Below are 16,070 nucleotides of genomic sequence, written 5' to 3'. Positions count from 1 at the left end.
CCCCTAACCCCACTCTGAATAATTGATAAACCAGTTAAACTTGGATAAAATGATTATACTATCACTTAAACAAATATGAAGACATCAGCTCCTCAAGTTTAATTCTTCAGTGAGTTCATGGTACTGAGCACAGGACAATTCATTCCCTCATCCAGAAGATCATCAGAGAAAAACCAGAAATAGGGCTCCCAGTCTAACTGGGAAGAAAGGACTGTTCCTCATACAGAGCCCTGGTCCCTGAGATAAGACAAGACAATTAATACAGCTTATGTGACCAGTCATTTCCTCCAGTAGATTATCTTAGGAAAAATCCCCTGTGGTTCTGGCCATGTCACTAAGCCCAGGAGGTAAAGCTTGCCTAGAATCACTTCAGGAGCATTTTATTTTACTAGATGCTCTTCACTGGGAGGCAAGCTGGCAAGGTCACCAGAGGCTGAAAGAGGACTTGTCTCACAGAATTTTGAATGGAGACCCACAGCAGCACTGCAATTATGACCTACAGGTTTGCAAAACGCCATCTTCACTTTTGAACATTCTGTACATAAGGAAAATTATCATTACTGTGCTTACCTAAATAATCCAGTCTTAGTCAGTTAAAAAGGGAAGCAAGAGAAAATATAGTCACACCTCCTAACCTCACTCCCACATGACACAAATAAACAATAACGGGACAAATTACCATGAGTACACCCAGGAATCAAAATTTTCTGACACCATTAAGTGCTTGACCTAACTACTCGGGTTGAGATGGTTAATGAAATACTTCACTTGGGCTAGAAAGAGTGTGGGGTAGGAGGCAGGAAAGTGGGGTAAGCCTCACTTGAAAGAAGGGTTCCTGCCTTTGTACCAATATCTGCAACGTTTTGTGATTTATAGAACTACCCAGATAAGTCAATGGTACATTCAGCACTGGCATCTTCAAAGAGGGAACTGGAGATGTGAAACAAGCTCTGCCTCATTTACTAGGATCCGCAAAGCTCTGATGACCAGTTCCCATTCATGGTCTTAAAAAAAAAGTAGTCAATGAAATGCAGTCTGAATCTCACTAACAGCTAGAAACCCCTCCCTCTCTCCTACCAGCTAAAGTAGAACTGTTAATTGTTACAATTTGACAAGACTTGAACTCATCAAATTCAAAGATTCAGGGGTTAGGTTTTGTAGTTTGAAAGCCCAATCTCAGGCAAAACAGCACACTTTTTCTATGCCTGAAGTTTCTAATAAACAATTTCAGCTTTATTAAACAAACAATAATAAAGAGCTTACAAAATTCTCACTCAGTATGGGAATCACCATTCTTGGTTAACGGTAACTTCATTCTACAGGTAAAACATTAACCCACGTTTTAAATCAAGAAGTCTACAATTCAGTCAGTATGTATCAAACAAGCACAATTAAAAAAGCATAAGCAAGACGGAATAACTGGTAAGCAACACAACACATCCAGGTACAAATCTCTTCTGTGCTCAAGAACAGCACAGGAAACTTGACAGGAGATTTTTTTTCCAGGTGGATTACACCTTATACCAACAGGAAGCAAAGGTTAAAAACCACAGAACCTTACTGCTGGTATTAGTCACTTCACAATAAAAATTTTAAAGCCATTGGCAAAGCTTCCTCCAGGATAATCATTTTTGTCCCTGCAACATTACAAGCCAAGATGGGGTGCTCTCCTGGGCAAAGGAATCTTGGGAATGATAATGGGAGCTTCCTACAAAACTTCTGACCACAGACTTAATTTGCCCAGTATCAGTCATCTGTCTAATAAGTGTTCTAAAACCTGCAATTAGTACAAATATACAGTGGGCACTATTCCACCAACCGAGAAACGGAATGTGAATGGAACTGTGTAGAGAGCTTAAGGAAAACCTCACTTTTTTTTTTTTTTTTTTAAACAGAGGGCTAAAAAAGGCAACATCAAAAACGGGTGGGAACAAACACAACAGCCCCTCTCCTTCCCGCTCTCTCCAGCCATCTCCTCTCATAAACGTCTGCCTCAGTCAACTGTTGCTGAACAGAACAAGACCCATCAGAACAAGATGCAATCGGGGTCCCGGCGCAGATGTGGTATTTTTGTGGAGGGCAGAGGTGATTTCTCCAGGCAGAACCTGGAGTTTAAACTCTTCTTGGCCGGATTGTTCTGGGCTGAGCTGCAGAGGAGGATCAAGCAGCGGGCGACCAACCCTGGTCCCTCCCTCCCTCTTCGGTCTCTCCCCTCCCCTCGCGTTCAGTAAGCGTCGCGGGGTTGGGGCGGGGTGGGGGGGAAGCGCACAGCTTTTTTGCTCAGGTCCTTAAAAATGCCCTCGCGGAGCCACCACACACAATCCTAACCCCGGCAGCAAAGAATTCTGCAGCGAAGGGTTCGCCGATCCCGAGCGGAGAAGTGAAATCGGCGCCCAATGGCAATTTTAATTGTCTAACCCGGCCCGATTTCCCAAGAGGCGGCAGCGCGGGGAGGGGAGGGAAGAGGGAGGCAGCTCCGACAGGCAACAGGGGGCAAGCGGCGGCAGAGAAAGGGGACTAAAGCGGCAAGATCCCAGCCCCGGCCCCCGAGGAGCTTCCGCAGAAAGGACCCCGAGGCAACCCCCACCGTTCCCCGGGAGACGTTTGCAAATCATATATGCAGCCAAAATGGCGCTGAGAATAAAAATATAATTTAAAGGCAGGTCGCCATATTGTAAACAGAGAGGCAGAGAGAAGAGGCGGACTCGAGAGACACCCTCCATGATTTCTTCCACAGCCGGGAGCGCCCGGGCGCCGGGTCCCGCGGGTCTGGACCAGGGCAGCTCCGGCCGCCGAGGGCTCCGCGCACCCACTGCGAGGACAGCCCAGCCAGGCAGCAGCCCGAGGGCGGCAGACGCGCGGGGAGGCGAGCGGCGCAGGGCCCGGAGCTCCTCCCCTTCCTCCCCGCCACCGTCGGCCGTGCCCCACCGGCTCCGTCCCGGCTCCTCAGCGACTTCCAATCCCAGATGGGGCTCTCCTCACCCCTCCCAACCCCCACCTCGGGGTCCGGACCCACAGCTGCTCCTCCACCCCAAAACGGCCGGATCCGGGCAGCACCTGGGGGCGGGGAGGCGCTGGCCCCAGCGGCTGCAGAAAGCTAGCGGCTGCAAGCGCCCGTTATTTCGGCAGCCACGGGTAGGCCGGGTGAAGGAATGTTCCGAGAAGGGTCCGCCAAGGGGCTCCGGAGGGGTCCCCAGACCTTACCAGCACTGGAGATGGAAGGCGGCCGGGCAGTGGTCACAGCACAGGAGATCCCCACCTTCTTTGCAGCTATCGCAGCTGTCGTGGTTGGTGGCCCTGCCGCTTCGCCGGGGCTCCTTCTCAGGCTTCCGACTCCGCTTTTCTGCCTCGTCCGTCTTGGGGGGAGCCAGCAGAGCTTGGATTTGCTGCACACACATACAAATGGCGTGTGTGCACACTCGGAGGTCCCGGGCGGTCCGTCGCCCCCCCGGCGCGGCTTCTCCGTCACCCACCCCTCTCCCCCCTTTTGTCCTTCTTCCTCCCATCCAGCCTGCTCCCAGAACCTCTCAGCCCCCGGAACCAGGGGGAGCCCAACCTAACCGCGTTCCTGCAGCACAACAACGAGAACGGCTTCTTCCAAATGGGGAGGATCAGAGTAGGGGGATGGGGAGAGGGTGCGCGGTTCCCTTCTCGCCACTTCCTTGTATGGACAGTGGGGGACTCCAAAGCCAGGCTCGGGAGAGGCCTGAAGCCCAGTACCCGGACGTGCTGGGGAAAGCACAAAGGGGCCGACAAGAAGGGGGTGGGGAGGCCCGCCGGTGCAACGAGATGGAGTGGGTTGGCGCCTCGGGAGAGCGAATCGAGGGCGGCGGGTAGGTGAAACTGCTGCAAACGTCCTCGGCGGTTGAGCGTAGCCCCCCGAGTTGCAAAGATGGGAGGGAGAGTCTGGGTGAGGAAGAGCCCCCCCCTCCCCCGGCCCTCTTGCGCTGCGAGCTCAGGGCCGGCTTTGTGGGGCGGAGGGCGGAGGTTCCCTCCCGGCGCTGGGGGAAGGGGATGAGGAGGGCCACTCTTACCTCCATCAGCCCCCCCGACGTGTCCAAGTCGTACACGATCGTCTTGGTCTCCATTTTCTCCCACATTCATCCACCTCCCGGGCTGGGCGCTCTCGGCTCCGGCCCCCCCAACCCCGGGGGGAGGGGGGAAACGGGGGGAGGGGGTGCTCCTGACCCCGGCCCCCCTTCTTTTTTCCAAACACGGGTCCCGACTTCCTCGCCCTGGCACCCCCCCACCCCCCGGCCCCCAGTCCCCGGGACGGCAGCGTCCTCCCCACGGGCCGTGAGGGGGGAGCGGCCCCTCAGCCCCGGCCCGGCGTCTGGCTGCACGGTGGGTCCCGGCTCCGGGAGTCAGGCCTCGGCGGGGCCTAGTCCCACAGGCTAAAGCCGGTGCTGGCGACCGCTGGTCCGGCCGGGAAAGCTGGCGGGCGCTGCCATCCCGGGGTTGGGGGGATCGGAGTGGGGGTGAGAGGTTAGGTGAGGTTGTGGTACGTGAGGTGACTGCGGGGAGGGTGATGGGGGGTGGTCCCCGGGCTCCGCCTCTCGCCGCCGCCGCCGTCTGCGTCCCGGCTGCCGCGCACTTGGCGCAAACTTACCGCGAGCGCCCGCAAAGCCACCCGCGCAGGCGCCCCGGGATCGCCGCTCGCCGCGCGCAACCGCAGTGACAGCCGGCGGCCGGGCTCCCGCGCAGCCGCAGTGAGGGGGTACCCCCCAGCGCGCAGCCGCGCTGGCATTCATCTGGAGAGCCGAAGCCCCGCCTTTCTGCCCTGCGCCAGCGTACTGAGAGAAAAGGGCGGGACTTGAGGTCTCGCGCAGGCGCCTGGGAGAGCTCCTAAGGGTCATAGCGCAGCCGCAGGAACATGGAGATTCTTCATCCATTGGTGTTTGAGTATAGACCAAGACTACTCTGTTCCCGCGCAGGCGTGTTGAGGATGCTCCCCTCCCGCCCCACAGCAACACAGCCGGCTCCGCGCAGGCGTATTGTCCCCTGCAGGCCCTAACAAGAATGCTTCTCCTTTCGCCATTTTGGTAGTGGGATATAAACCACCATGTCCTTGGAGCCCTCAGGCATGAACAGAAAGGAGCAAAGTGTGGTGTTGGCTAAAGCTGGTAGGCTGTCGGTGACAGCAAATACTCCTAGGGGTGTTGTACTGGACTCTTTGGTTCCAGCGTCAGGTGTGGCTGGACCAGGCGCCATATTGGTAAAGAGAAAAGAAAAGCCATCGCGACGGAAAACGATGCTTTTGGTGTCGGGTTGGATGGCTACTGTTCCCTCTTCCCTCCCGCTCCCAGCAGTAAATTTGAGCCTGAGCATTCCTGCCTTTCATGGTGATGAAAGGAGAGGTCAACCTGCCCGTTACTACCCTCTCTTGATCACTGTCCCTGAGAATTGCTTTCCAAGAGGAAGCCAAAAGCGAAGAGTTTGTAACGCTGACAACGCCCAGCTACCTGCCTACAGTGGACTTCAACTCCCAGTTTGCAATGCGCAAAGGGTCCAAAGGGCGAACGGGAGCGCATTGCATCCTGGGAGCAAGAATCGCGATGGCGCTGGTGGGTTATGGGGGCCGTAGTTCCGTGTGCATGCGATGCAGTGGACGGTAGCACGGACTCGGGGAAGAGTGATTTGCCTGCCGGAAAGAGATACTTTTCAGAGCTGCCGTGCTGCATGCTGGGATTTGTAGTCTGAAAGGCCTCACCTCGAATTCTGGGCGGGGCTTCACCGTGTCCACGGCGCCCGCCCCTGCCCTTGGTACCATCTTCAGAGACTGCCAGTTATCTCTGCCTGACTGTAGATGAAGCGGTGGAGAAGGGAGTGGCATCATTGTGCCTGACACCAGGCGTTTAGTTGGCGTTGTTACCAGGTAGCTGTGTCCTGGCTCACTTTTGATGTTAAGGTGTACTTAGCATTCTCAGAAGCCTAAAACTGGAAAGGGCTTAAAAACCATCTCTATTAATCTCCTCACTTCCAGATGCACAAAGAAGAGCAGTGATTTGCCTCGTTCACATAGTGAATTTATGGCAGACCTAGGAATGAAACAGCTTTCTTGATTCCCGGGCTAGGATACTGTCTCACTGCCTGTGAGGAGTTGCTGCTTTTTTGGGGATAGTAAGGAGGATGATTGGATAGGGTGGGGATGTCGGTGTGTGGTCTTAGGTTTCCGTTTTTCTGACTTTCCTAATGATCCTGTTGTTGCCTGGGAAGAACAATAAAGTCCTGGGCCTTATTGATCAAGCAGGGGAGTATATCATGTAGATCGGCCCTCTCTGCCCGCTACCAGCCTCAGCAAACAAGAAATCTTAGTGGCTACGGGCCAGAGATGTGGCCCTCAGAGAGAGGAGGGCTGAGCTAGAAGTATGGAAGTGGCCGGACCTCATCTCTTCTTAGGCTGTATTTCATGTCACAGACCCTCAGAAATGGATACATCATGTGCCCTCTCCCACTGGCGTCCTTCCTACTGCTCAGGGCCCAGCTGTGTTGCTGTGTCAGCCTGAAGGTATTATGGGGCAGAAAAGTAAGCCATTGGCACATGTCCAAAGAGCCAGGCTTTGCTTTGATCAACACCATCATTGCTGTTGAGAACAGACATAGGCATTAATGGGCTAAAGAGGGAAATAATACTTGGCTCTGTTGACAAGTGCCAGGGGAACTAATCACTCCACAAACCTTCCTCTCAGGACTTGGAGGATGAGGTCAGCGCAGTGGGGCCAGTAGTTGGTGCCACCTTGGAGAGCTCCAGCCCTGGCTGTTCCAGGGGGATTGAGGGAGAGCAGGTGGGTTACAGATGCCTTCGGAAGTGACCTCTTGTGGCTAATTTAGGCACTGCATTCTGCATAGACTGGAGCCTCTCCATCCTTCAAGGTGGCTTGTGGTAGAACCAGGACGTGGGCAGCCATGAGTCGTCAAGACCTCCCCGCTGGATGACTGTAGAAGTTCTGGTTGCTGCTACTATTTCCATCAGAGATTTTGTGTCATCTGGCTTCTGAGTGCCCTTAACTCCCTGTTGCCTCCCTCTTGCTCTTACTCTGGAGAGCAGCCATGCAGAGCATACCTCTAAGCATGGATGTATGATGGGGACCAAGGCTGGCTAAACACATCTCAGGAGGTGCTGGGGGCCATAGGGAAGGGGCATAGAGGCTGGGAGGGACCAAACATGGCAAACTTAAGCACATCTGCTTCAGTCACCTCTTTGTGGAGTCCATGGATACAGCTTTTGTTAAAATAGGAGCCAGGCCCCTACGCTGCATTGCCTCTGTGCCTGACAGTCTGGATGTTCTCTGAGGACAAGGCAGACTAGAGCCTCATGTTCAGGGGTTCAGCCTCTGATTCCTATTCCAATTTCCTAAGCCTTGCTAGCTGGAAGGAAGCAAAAGAAGAGAGGCGTCAGGCTTCCTGGGCTTTTTCAGCAATACAGTGGCTTAGAGGACAGGCTTGGGAATGTGCCAGCCTGCAGTTCTGGACCTAGCAAAGAGGAGGAAATGAAGCATTGGGATTGATGAGCATTTGAGTTCCTGGGCTCCCATACCCCTGTGGCACCAGCAATTGGGACCTCTCATTTCACATGCCATCTGTTGCACTGACCTTGTTGGGACAGTAGTCCCTGAAGCACTGGCGCGTGACTGTGTTTTTTCTGTTGTCGTTGTTGTATTTTTTTTGGCTGCGCCGCACAGCTTGCGGGATCTTAGTTCCCTGACCAGGGATTGAACCCAGGCCACCACATTGAAAGTGCTGTGTCCCAACCACTGGACCATCAGGGAATTCCCATGACTGGTTTTTGATAAAATCTGGAGATGATCAGTTGGTAGGTCCAGCATGCCTTCTGGTCCTAAAGTCCACATCCCATTTATCTCCCACCTTCCTTCCCTCCAAGAAAGTACCATCCACCAGGCCATTGCTTGGTTTTTTTCAAAAACACCATTTTAATAAGGAAACAACAGAAATAGAAGATTGTTCTCTGGCTGGAGCCCAGACACCGTATAATACATTACATGTACAAAGTGGCCTGCAGCTAGCTTCTGGGCCTCTCCCTGGGACGCTCTGACCCCCTGTTCTAGGCCAAATTCCTGGACCCTTGGACCTCTGCTGCTCTCCAGAATATGCCTGCCCACTCCCCTTATCCCAAAACGCAGTGGCCAGGAGGGAAGCCTGACAGGGGGCTGGGGTTGGAGGAGGGGCTAGTGGGAGAGAGGATGTTTTTAACAGCCAGACTGACATCAGGGGAAGGTCTCCCTCTCTTCAGGGTGCAGGGCTGCCAGGGGAGCAGTGGGGTGTCCTGCTTTGGTGTGGAGCATGAGTGGTGTGGCCTAGGGAAGCCCAACCTGAGCTTGGGGTAGAGTCCCTAAACCCCTTAGGATCTCTTAGAATTATTGCCTCCCCCAGCAAGGGACGGAAGGCGGAACTGACCATTCCCAGGGCCTTAGAGAAAGACTAGAGACCCCCCCCCCCGCCAGAGGCGGCTGATGTCAGCATGTCAGGACTACCCAGAGGTCACTGTTGAGAGCAGTTTTGGCCACTGGTGATGGCCCTGTGAGGAGCACCCTGGCACAGTTTCCGCCACTGTCAAGTTAACCCTGCTGCAGGGTGCTACATGCCAGGGCTGGATGGTGGTCACGTGGAGAGAGGTGCTCCCGCTCTGCCTGTGAATTCCAGGCTGGAGGTCCAGGGCACGAAAGAGAGTCAGGAGAATGCTGGTTCTTGATGCCTGTGCCCCAGCTGTGTTCTGCCTAGAGGCAGATGCCCCTGACTTGGACCCAAAGAAGGGCCCTAAGTGGGCAGTGGTACCAAGAAAATAGGCCCTGGCAGGCACTGCGGGCGGGAAGAGCACAACTTCTTGAGGGATTGGTGGCATCTCTTCCCAGGTGGTATGTACAGGAGGTGGAGGGACAGCAGGAAGCTGGGAGCTCTGCTGCTGGGCTGTGATGCAGGGCTGAGCCGGCTTCCCCAGGCTGCCCCACCTAGATGGAGACTTCATATTCTCTCGTCTCCTGCAAAGGAAAGAGACTGCTGGGAGTTGGAAACTTGTAAAAGGTTGGCCAGTCCATAATCCACCTTCCCAAGGGAAAGGGAAAGGGAAAGAGAGAGAGGGCTTGGCAGGACCCTCAGGGGTACCTGCCCAAGGGAGCATAGGATTGGGTCCTGATTAGGGTGTCAAGCCTGGCATGGGTACTTACTCCAGTCTCGTAAGTCGGATTGTCAAATGCTGACTCCACGGTGATGCGGTCATAAGGGCGCGGCCGTGTTCGGGGCAGCTGCAGGGGGCTTTTCCCCTGGAGCCTGTGTGGCAGAGAAGCCTGTGAGTCAGGAGTGCTGGGCAGGAGTGAGTCAGGGGTGCAGGGCAGGAAGGGAAGCCAGACTCACCTGGAGAAGTAGAGGTACGCACCTCCCACCAAGAGCGCCATTGCCACCAGCGGCAAGAAGATGGCAGCTGCAATGTGAGCAGCATCCAGGGTGCTGGAGGCAGCAGGCGCCTTGGCAACTGAAAGCACAGAGGATGGGATTGGGGCAGAGGCCTGGGTCCCACATCCCCTCACCTCTGCCCAGGGGCATCCAGCCACCAGCTCCCTCTAGCTGGCTGGGGGCAGGGAAGGAGCTTTTTGCCCTGCTAGTCCCAGACCTCTCTCTTTCTCTGCCCTCCCTCCTCAGAGAACCCATGGCCTGGAAGCTGTGAGAACTAGGGGCAGGGAGATTATTTCCCTGGCCCTCAAGGTTGGGGGCTCACCATCCAGGCTGCGGCCGCTGTAGAAGCCATCCAGAGAGGCTGGAAGAAGAGGGGAGGGCCAAGGGCAGTGGATGAGCCCAAAGAACCAAACCACTAAGGTAGGGAGTGGGCTGATCATGGGAAGGATTTGTCCAAGGAGAGCCCATCCCAGAATCTGTCTTGGTGTCACCAGGTCAGAAGGATCTGGCAGAGACTGGGGAGACCAAGAATAACATGAAGGGGGCATGGGCAGGGGGTTCTGGTTCTCAGCACTTGACATCTTTGCCAGAGCAGCCCTACGGGCCAGGCAGAGGTTCTAGGGGTGGCAGGGCACTCACCAGCCCTACAGATGGGTGGGGGGTCACTCCAATGTGAGGGGTGTCCGGGCACACACTTAATGCTGGCCTGGCCCTTCAGCACATAGCCAGGGGCACATGAGAAGTGGATAGTAGCCCCCGCTGGGTGCAGCTGCTTCTCAGGACTGCGGGCACCATTCTCGGGGGCGCTGAGGCCATGGCACGGCTTGAGATGTTCCACTGCAAAGCAGGCAGAGCCCAGTGAGGGTGCCAGGCCCCTAGCCTCCAGAGGCAGCATCGTCCCCTCCTCCTCATTTGCGACTTACGGAGACATTTGGGGGCCCGGTCGCTCCACTTGGGGCTGCTGGCTTGGCGGTCATGGCAGGTGAGGATGGCACTACCCGTCAGCACAAAACCCTGGTCACAGAGGTACTGCACGGTGGCCCCCACGGGAAACTTGGGGCTAGATATGAGGCGTCGGCTGTGCTCCACATCCCCAGGGTCATGGCAGGAAGTCACTATGGGTGCGGGGTGATGGGGGGAAGTAGCCCAAGTAGAACTCAGCAAAAGCCAGTCCACGCTGGCTTTGTTCCAAGTCAGCCAACATCTTCATGGCCTATGGCTCCACCCCTATTTATTTGCCCTACCATTTTGCTGGTGTATCTCCTCATTTGCCCCTTCCCATCCATCAGAGTCAACAAATACTGATTGGCCATATACCAGGAACAAAATACTTGGAGTATTTGGCGGATGACCCTATGAGAAAGTATTATCCCATTTCACAGATTAGGAAATTGAGGCTATGAATACCAGCTAATAATGGCTGGAGTTTGGGTCAGAATCCAGGAGAGAAGCTTGTAGGTTGCGCTGGGGAGAATATGGGGAACAGGTACACTCACCCCTCTGGCAGGAGGGCAGGTCCTCACTCCAGGTTAGGTCCCACTGGCACATGAGGACACTGGATCCCACCACCTGGTAGCCAGGATAGCACTGGTAAGTGACGACAGTGCCGTGTACCAGCTCAGGCTGCGACGGGCTCTTCCAGCCGTTGGGGATCTCAGGCAGCTCCGGACACGTGTCATTACGGGGCACCTCTGGGGGCAGCAAGATGCAGGCTGTCAGCAGCACCAAAGGGACTGTGCTAGCCTCCCTGACCCTGAGGGCACTCCGGCTCCTGCCAGTTTGTCCTGGGTCTAGCCTGGCCTAGGCAGGCTCAGCGATTCATGCCTTCCTGCTAAAGGGCCCCTCCTTGCCTGTCCCTGGCATTATTCTGTCTCCTAGATTCCAGGGTTGTCACCTAAGCTTTGGCCTTACTTCCAGAAGCATGTTGGCCAATTCCTCAGGGATTGGGTAGGGTGGGGAAAATTGTCATTTCTATCAAAGATTGTTAGAAAGGTAGAAACGAACACCTTTCCTCAGTTCCCTATTTCTGTTATGAAGTTCTTCCTGTTGTCTACCCCAATCCCTCTTGCTGCAACGGAGAATTGCTTCCTCTCACCGGGCCCTCAGGGAAGATGGAGAACAAGATTAGCTTCCTGAAGGTGATACCTGGAGATTCCCAGCTTTCCCTCATCAGATAAGAGCGCTCAGGCTCCTCATTGCCCTGGACTCTCTGACTTGCCATGGTTTGGGGTCTGCATCCTGGCATCCCTTTTCCCCCAGGCAGCAGGGTGGGGCAGGGGCAAGCTCACCAAAGAAGTGGATGACAAAGCCCTGCTGGTAGCCCAGCACTGAGGCCCCGGGGTCCGACTGGAACTGTATGGTGACGTCGGCCATGGAGGTAAAGAGCTTGAAGTGGCCATGGGGCCCAGAGTACTGGCCCAGGACCCGGGCTGTCAGGTCATCCCCATCGTAGAAGGTAAGCACGTCACCAGGGCCTATGCGCAGCCTGTGGAGGAGGACTGTCAGGGAGGGTGGGCCCGGGGACCCCAGGACGGGCTGGGTGAGAGATGTCCCCAGAGCTCAGGAGGTAGTTTGGCCGAGCCCAGTGGGCACTCACACTCGGACGTCCAGCATGATGCGCTTGTCTTCCTCCACGTGCACGCCCCAGATGCAGTCCTGCCCACGGCCGTAGGGCTCTGGCCAGTTGGGGGAGAGCACGACGCCGGCCGAGTCTGTGATCTCCCCACTGCACACAGCTGGAAGGCAGAGGAGGCGCATCCCCTCCGCGTTCCCCCCAGTGCCACGTCCTGGAGCTGCCACCGGCCCACAGGAGTGCCTACCCACTGCTCGGAGCCCCCCACCTCCTCCTCAGGGGGAAGCTTGAATCACACGTGTCAGAGGGCCCCTGTGGTCCCAGGCCCTGTGGCTGGCTCCCTGGTGCCCACCCTGCCCCCTGCTCTGGCAGGCCCATCTACTGGTGCCTACTGACCTCGGCAGGCGGGTTCTGTCTCATTCCATTGGGGGTCATGAGGGTCAACGCACTCAATGATGATGGAGCCCTGCTCCAGGGTGTAGCCAGGGTCGCAGCTGAACTCCACGGTGGTACCCACAGGGTAGGAGGGTGCGCTGCTGCTGAAGTTGCCGTATTTGACAAAGGGCTCGTAGCAATGGCCTTGCTGGAAGGCTGCAAACCACAGGGCCCAGCCCAGCTCAGCCTCGACTGGAGCAAACACAGGGGGCAGTTGTCCGCCTACTTCCCTCCCCAAGGCCTTTCTCCTCCTGACTGCCGATGTACGTCTGAGGTTTGGAGCAGAGGGCAGGGACAGCCCAGAGCATCCATCCCAATTGTGCTCAGGAGGCCATCTTGGTTACCATTGTATTCCCAGTGCCTGGTTTGTGCTTCGTACACAGAGGGTGCTCAATAAATGTTTTCGAATAGTGAACACAGGCATGCAGGAGGGGTGCCAGAATGTCTCTTGTAGCAATTCTCCTTCCCTAAGGGTTGGGGCCATTTGTGTTCTTCAAACTCTAGAGAATTCATTCTCTTGGACCAGAGGTCCTGGGTCCAGGCAGGGGTCTCCTGAAAAGATGGAGTAGAATCCTGGACTTCAGGAGAGGGGTAGGGAGAGGGGACCTGGGTGGCAGGTGAGCAAGGGCTGAGTTGGAAGGCGCGATGATGGAATGGAGGCAGAGGGGGAGGGTGCGAGAAGAGACCCCAGGCTCGAGACCCCCACCCCCAGTTAGGTCCCAGCAGGCTCACCCTCATAGCGCAGGGCCATGCCTGCAGCCGCACCACTGCTGTCAGTACTGAGCTCCACAAAGAAGTGTCGGCCGGAGCTGAGCAGGCCCTCAATGGGCAGGTACTCCACCTCGTAGGAATCATACACGGGCGGGGCCTCCACATTGTCCCCATTGCGGATGATGAGCCTGGGCCAGGAGAGCGGCAGCTGCGTGGCTGGTCGCTGAGTTGAGTTGGGTGAGGCCCCAGGCTTGGGTACCATCCCTCCAGCAGGGTATTACCAGGCCAGGCACTGCTATCCCACCAGGATACCCCCTCACCTGTCGTCATCCTCTGCCAGGGAAACCTTCTCAAAGTGCAGGTGCAGCCGTTGGCCCTCAGGAGCCTCAAGCAGCCAGTGGCAGGTGAGGTTGATGCTGTAGTTACCCGGGAAGCCGGGAGAGACGATACGGCCCGTGGTGGCATTGCGGATCACTCCACCGCAGGAAGCTGGGAGACAGGGGTGGGACGGTGAGCTGGGCTGGCCTGTGGGATCCTAGACAGCCTAACAAGCCTCTCTGCCCATCCCAGCTCTGTACCTTCTTCACGGGGCAGCAGGGAGCTTGCTTTCATGGCCCTGAAGGTCAATCCTTTGCCCCGTGACCCTGCAGCTCCAGGCAGCCGACCTCCTAACCTTTCACACCTGTTATTCTTCATGTGCAACTCCCTTGACTAAGGTAGATCTTCCATTGCCTAGCCATGTGGCCCTGGGTAAGTCACTTACCCTCTCTGCTGACTCCTCTGGGAGGCCGTCCCTGATTTCCCCTGCCCAGGTGAACTTTATTAATACCTCTTACCAGGGTATGTCTGCTGCAGGGTATATCCAACCTTCTTGGGTATATCTGCTGTCTCTACTTCATGCCACTTTCTTAAACCAGTTATTATTGGATATGTCCCTTACCTAGGCCCCCCTGGGCAGGGGCCAAGTCTTTTCAGGCCAGGCACAGAGTTGGTATTCAATGTTTGTTGAATAAAATGAGTGAATGGATATTAAAAAGGAGAGTAGGGGGCTTCCCTGGTGGCGCAGTGGTTGAGAGTCCACCTGCCGATGCAGGGGACACGGGTTCGTGCCCCGGTCCGGGAAGATCCCACATGCAGCGGAGCGTCTAGGCCTGTGAGCCACGGCCGCTGAGCCTGTGTGTCCGGAGCCTGTGCTCCGCAACGGGAGAGGCCACAACAGTGAGAGGCCCGCGTACCGCAAAAAAAAAAAAAAAAAAGAGTAGGACTAGATCAGGGACGACAAACACCTGGTATGCATGCCATCCACCTCCAAGTCTTGTGCCCTTAGCAGGCATTGCTAGCCAGGTGATGGCCTTGAACGCTGCCTGAAACAGCATCACTACCACTGTCATTTCTGGGCCGACCCCTTAGGGCCTTTCCAGCACTGGTCCCTCTGGCCTGAGACTGTCCTCTCTTCCTAAGCAGAAGCTTAGCAGCTCTCCCATCCCCATCATTGAAGGCTGCTGAGTTACTTGGCCACAGGCTCCTGGCAGTTAAATGGGGCCAGAGAAGGGGTCTCAGGCAACAGGAGTGTGGCTGGTTTCAGGCAGTGCTTTCCTCTCCTGGACATGCAGCTCTGGACCCTGCCAGCTGTCAGAGACCAGGCTGCCATGGCCAAGACCAAGTGCCTTTGCCTCCAAGTGTTCAAGACGGCAGAATATTTTAACCTAATAAAGCTCCCGGGGAAGGAGTTGTGGTGAGTTTCTTCTCTGCTTCTTTGCAGAGGGGGCAGACCCACCTTTCTGCTTGGGCTCAGAATGGACCTGCCCTTCAAGTCGGATCACGCCCCATCCTTCACTTAAATTCCTCAGTGGCTCCCTATTACCCTCAGGATAAAGTCCAGGCTCAAGAGGGTGTGCAAGCCCTTTATAAACCACTCTCTCTTGACTCAGCTTCAGCCCTTCCCCGTACACCCTCTTCTTCAGGTGCACCTCACCATGTCCTCATGACAGTGTGCTGCTTCATGCCTCCGCATCTTTGCAGGTGCTGTTCCAGGAATCCACTCCACTTCCCTGAGTCCTAACATGCTTGTCATCCTTCCCTGCCTTCTCCTTGGGAAGCTTTCCTTGTCTCCTTCCTCATTTTGGAGACACTCTCCCTCCCTTGGATCTCCCCACTGTGCCTTGAGTTCCCCCCATCACAGCTCCATCTGCACTGAACTTCCTGAGCTGCTTTCCAGTCTTCCCACCAGACAGAGAGCTCCTTGAGGGCAGAGCCCGTGTCTGGCTTATTCACCTCTGCTTATGCCTGGCACCTAGAAAGAGTTTATAGAATGAAATAAGTATCAAAAACCCAAGCTGCCTTTCACGCTGCAAACTAAACATTCCATCTCCCTTCTGCCAACAAGCCCCACTCCACTGGCAGCAATCTCAGACTCCCTGATCACCCAGGGCCAGAACCTGGGAGTCTCCTCCTTCCCCCCATTCCCTCATCAGTGACTCTGGAAACACTTTCCTCCTCTTCATTCCCAAAGTCATTGTCTAAGTTCAAACCCTCTTGCCTGGCTGGCTGCCTAGCCTCCAGACACCACCCGGCTGTCTCTCCTGAGGAATAGTTCTGAGCCCCTCCCTCCCCATCTCACAAAACTTCAACAGCTCCCCACCCAGTGTCTTGGCCTGACATTCAAGGCCCTCCCACTGCCCCCTCCACATGTCTCAGGCCTCAGCCAAACCTGGCTGTTTTGTGTGTCCCTAAATGCTCCCTCACCTTCTCACCTCTGTGTCACTGCCCACATTGTTCCCTCCACTGAAATGTCCAGGGACTTCCCTGGTGGCGCAGTGGTTAAGAATCCGCATGCCAATGCAGGGGTCACGGGTTCAAGCCCTGGTCTGGGAAGATCCCACATGCCGCGGAGCAACTAAGCCCGTGCGCCACAACTACTGAGCCCACGTGCCACAACTACCGA

At 55.8% G+C, this 16,070-nt stretch overlaps 2 protein-coding genes across 6 annotated transcripts in view; both read right to left on the bottom strand.

The window, feature by feature from the left end:
- Positions 1-4,730, bottom strand: part of PHF12 (PHD finger protein 12) — a gene marked incomplete at its 5' end in the record, with an annotated part of 40,235 nt that extends 35,505 nt beyond the window's left edge. Inside the window, 2 exons of one of the 2 annotated variants that reach the window (XM_082604364.1) lie at positions 3,205-3,386; positions 4,035-4,730. In XM_082604364.1, the coding sequence (XP_082460490.1) occupies positions 3,205-3,386; positions 4,035-4,100 (248 nt within the window). Of the gene's footprint in view, positions 1-3,204; positions 3,507-4,034 lie in introns of those variants that run through there. The other variant, XM_082604363.1, reaches the window with a different exon arrangement.
- Positions 4,731-8,259: 3,529 nt separating this feature from the next.
- The window catches only part of SEZ6 (seizure related 6 homolog), a gene marked incomplete at its 5' end in the record, with an annotated part of 44,497 nt that continues 36,686 nt past the window's right edge, over positions 8,260-16,070 (bottom strand). The window contains 12 exons of one of the 4 annotated variants that reach the window (XM_082604589.1): positions 8,260-9,060; positions 9,183-9,285; positions 9,370-9,487; positions 9,731-9,769; positions 10,048-10,245; positions 10,332-10,523; positions 10,905-11,099; positions 11,697-11,893; positions 12,005-12,143; positions 12,377-12,571; positions 13,148-13,314; positions 13,447-13,615. In XM_082604589.1, coding sequence (XP_082460715.1) covers positions 8,980-9,060; positions 9,183-9,285; positions 9,370-9,487; positions 9,731-9,769; positions 10,048-10,245; positions 10,332-10,523; positions 10,905-11,099; positions 11,697-11,893; positions 12,005-12,143; positions 12,377-12,571; positions 13,148-13,314; positions 13,447-13,615 — 1,793 coding nt within the window. In that variant the 3' untranslated portion in view covers positions 8,260-8,979. The remainder of the gene's footprint in view (positions 9,061-9,182; positions 9,286-9,369; positions 9,488-9,730; positions 9,770-10,047; positions 10,246-10,331; positions 10,524-10,904; positions 11,100-11,696; positions 11,894-12,004; positions 12,144-12,376; positions 12,572-13,147; positions 13,315-13,446; positions 13,616-16,070) is intronic. The other 3 variants (XM_082604590.1, XM_082604591.1, XM_082604592.1) reach the window with 3 other exon arrangements.

The sequence above is a fragment of the Mesoplodon mirus genome (genome assembly GCF_964341445.2).
Source record: "Mesoplodon mirus genome assembly, chromosome: 18".
Taxonomy (NCBI): Eukaryota; Metazoa; Chordata; class Mammalia; order Artiodactyla; family Ziphiidae; genus Mesoplodon; species Mesoplodon mirus.
Note: the sequence above shows the minus strand (reverse complement) of the source record. Positions and strands in the feature narration are given on the sequence as shown.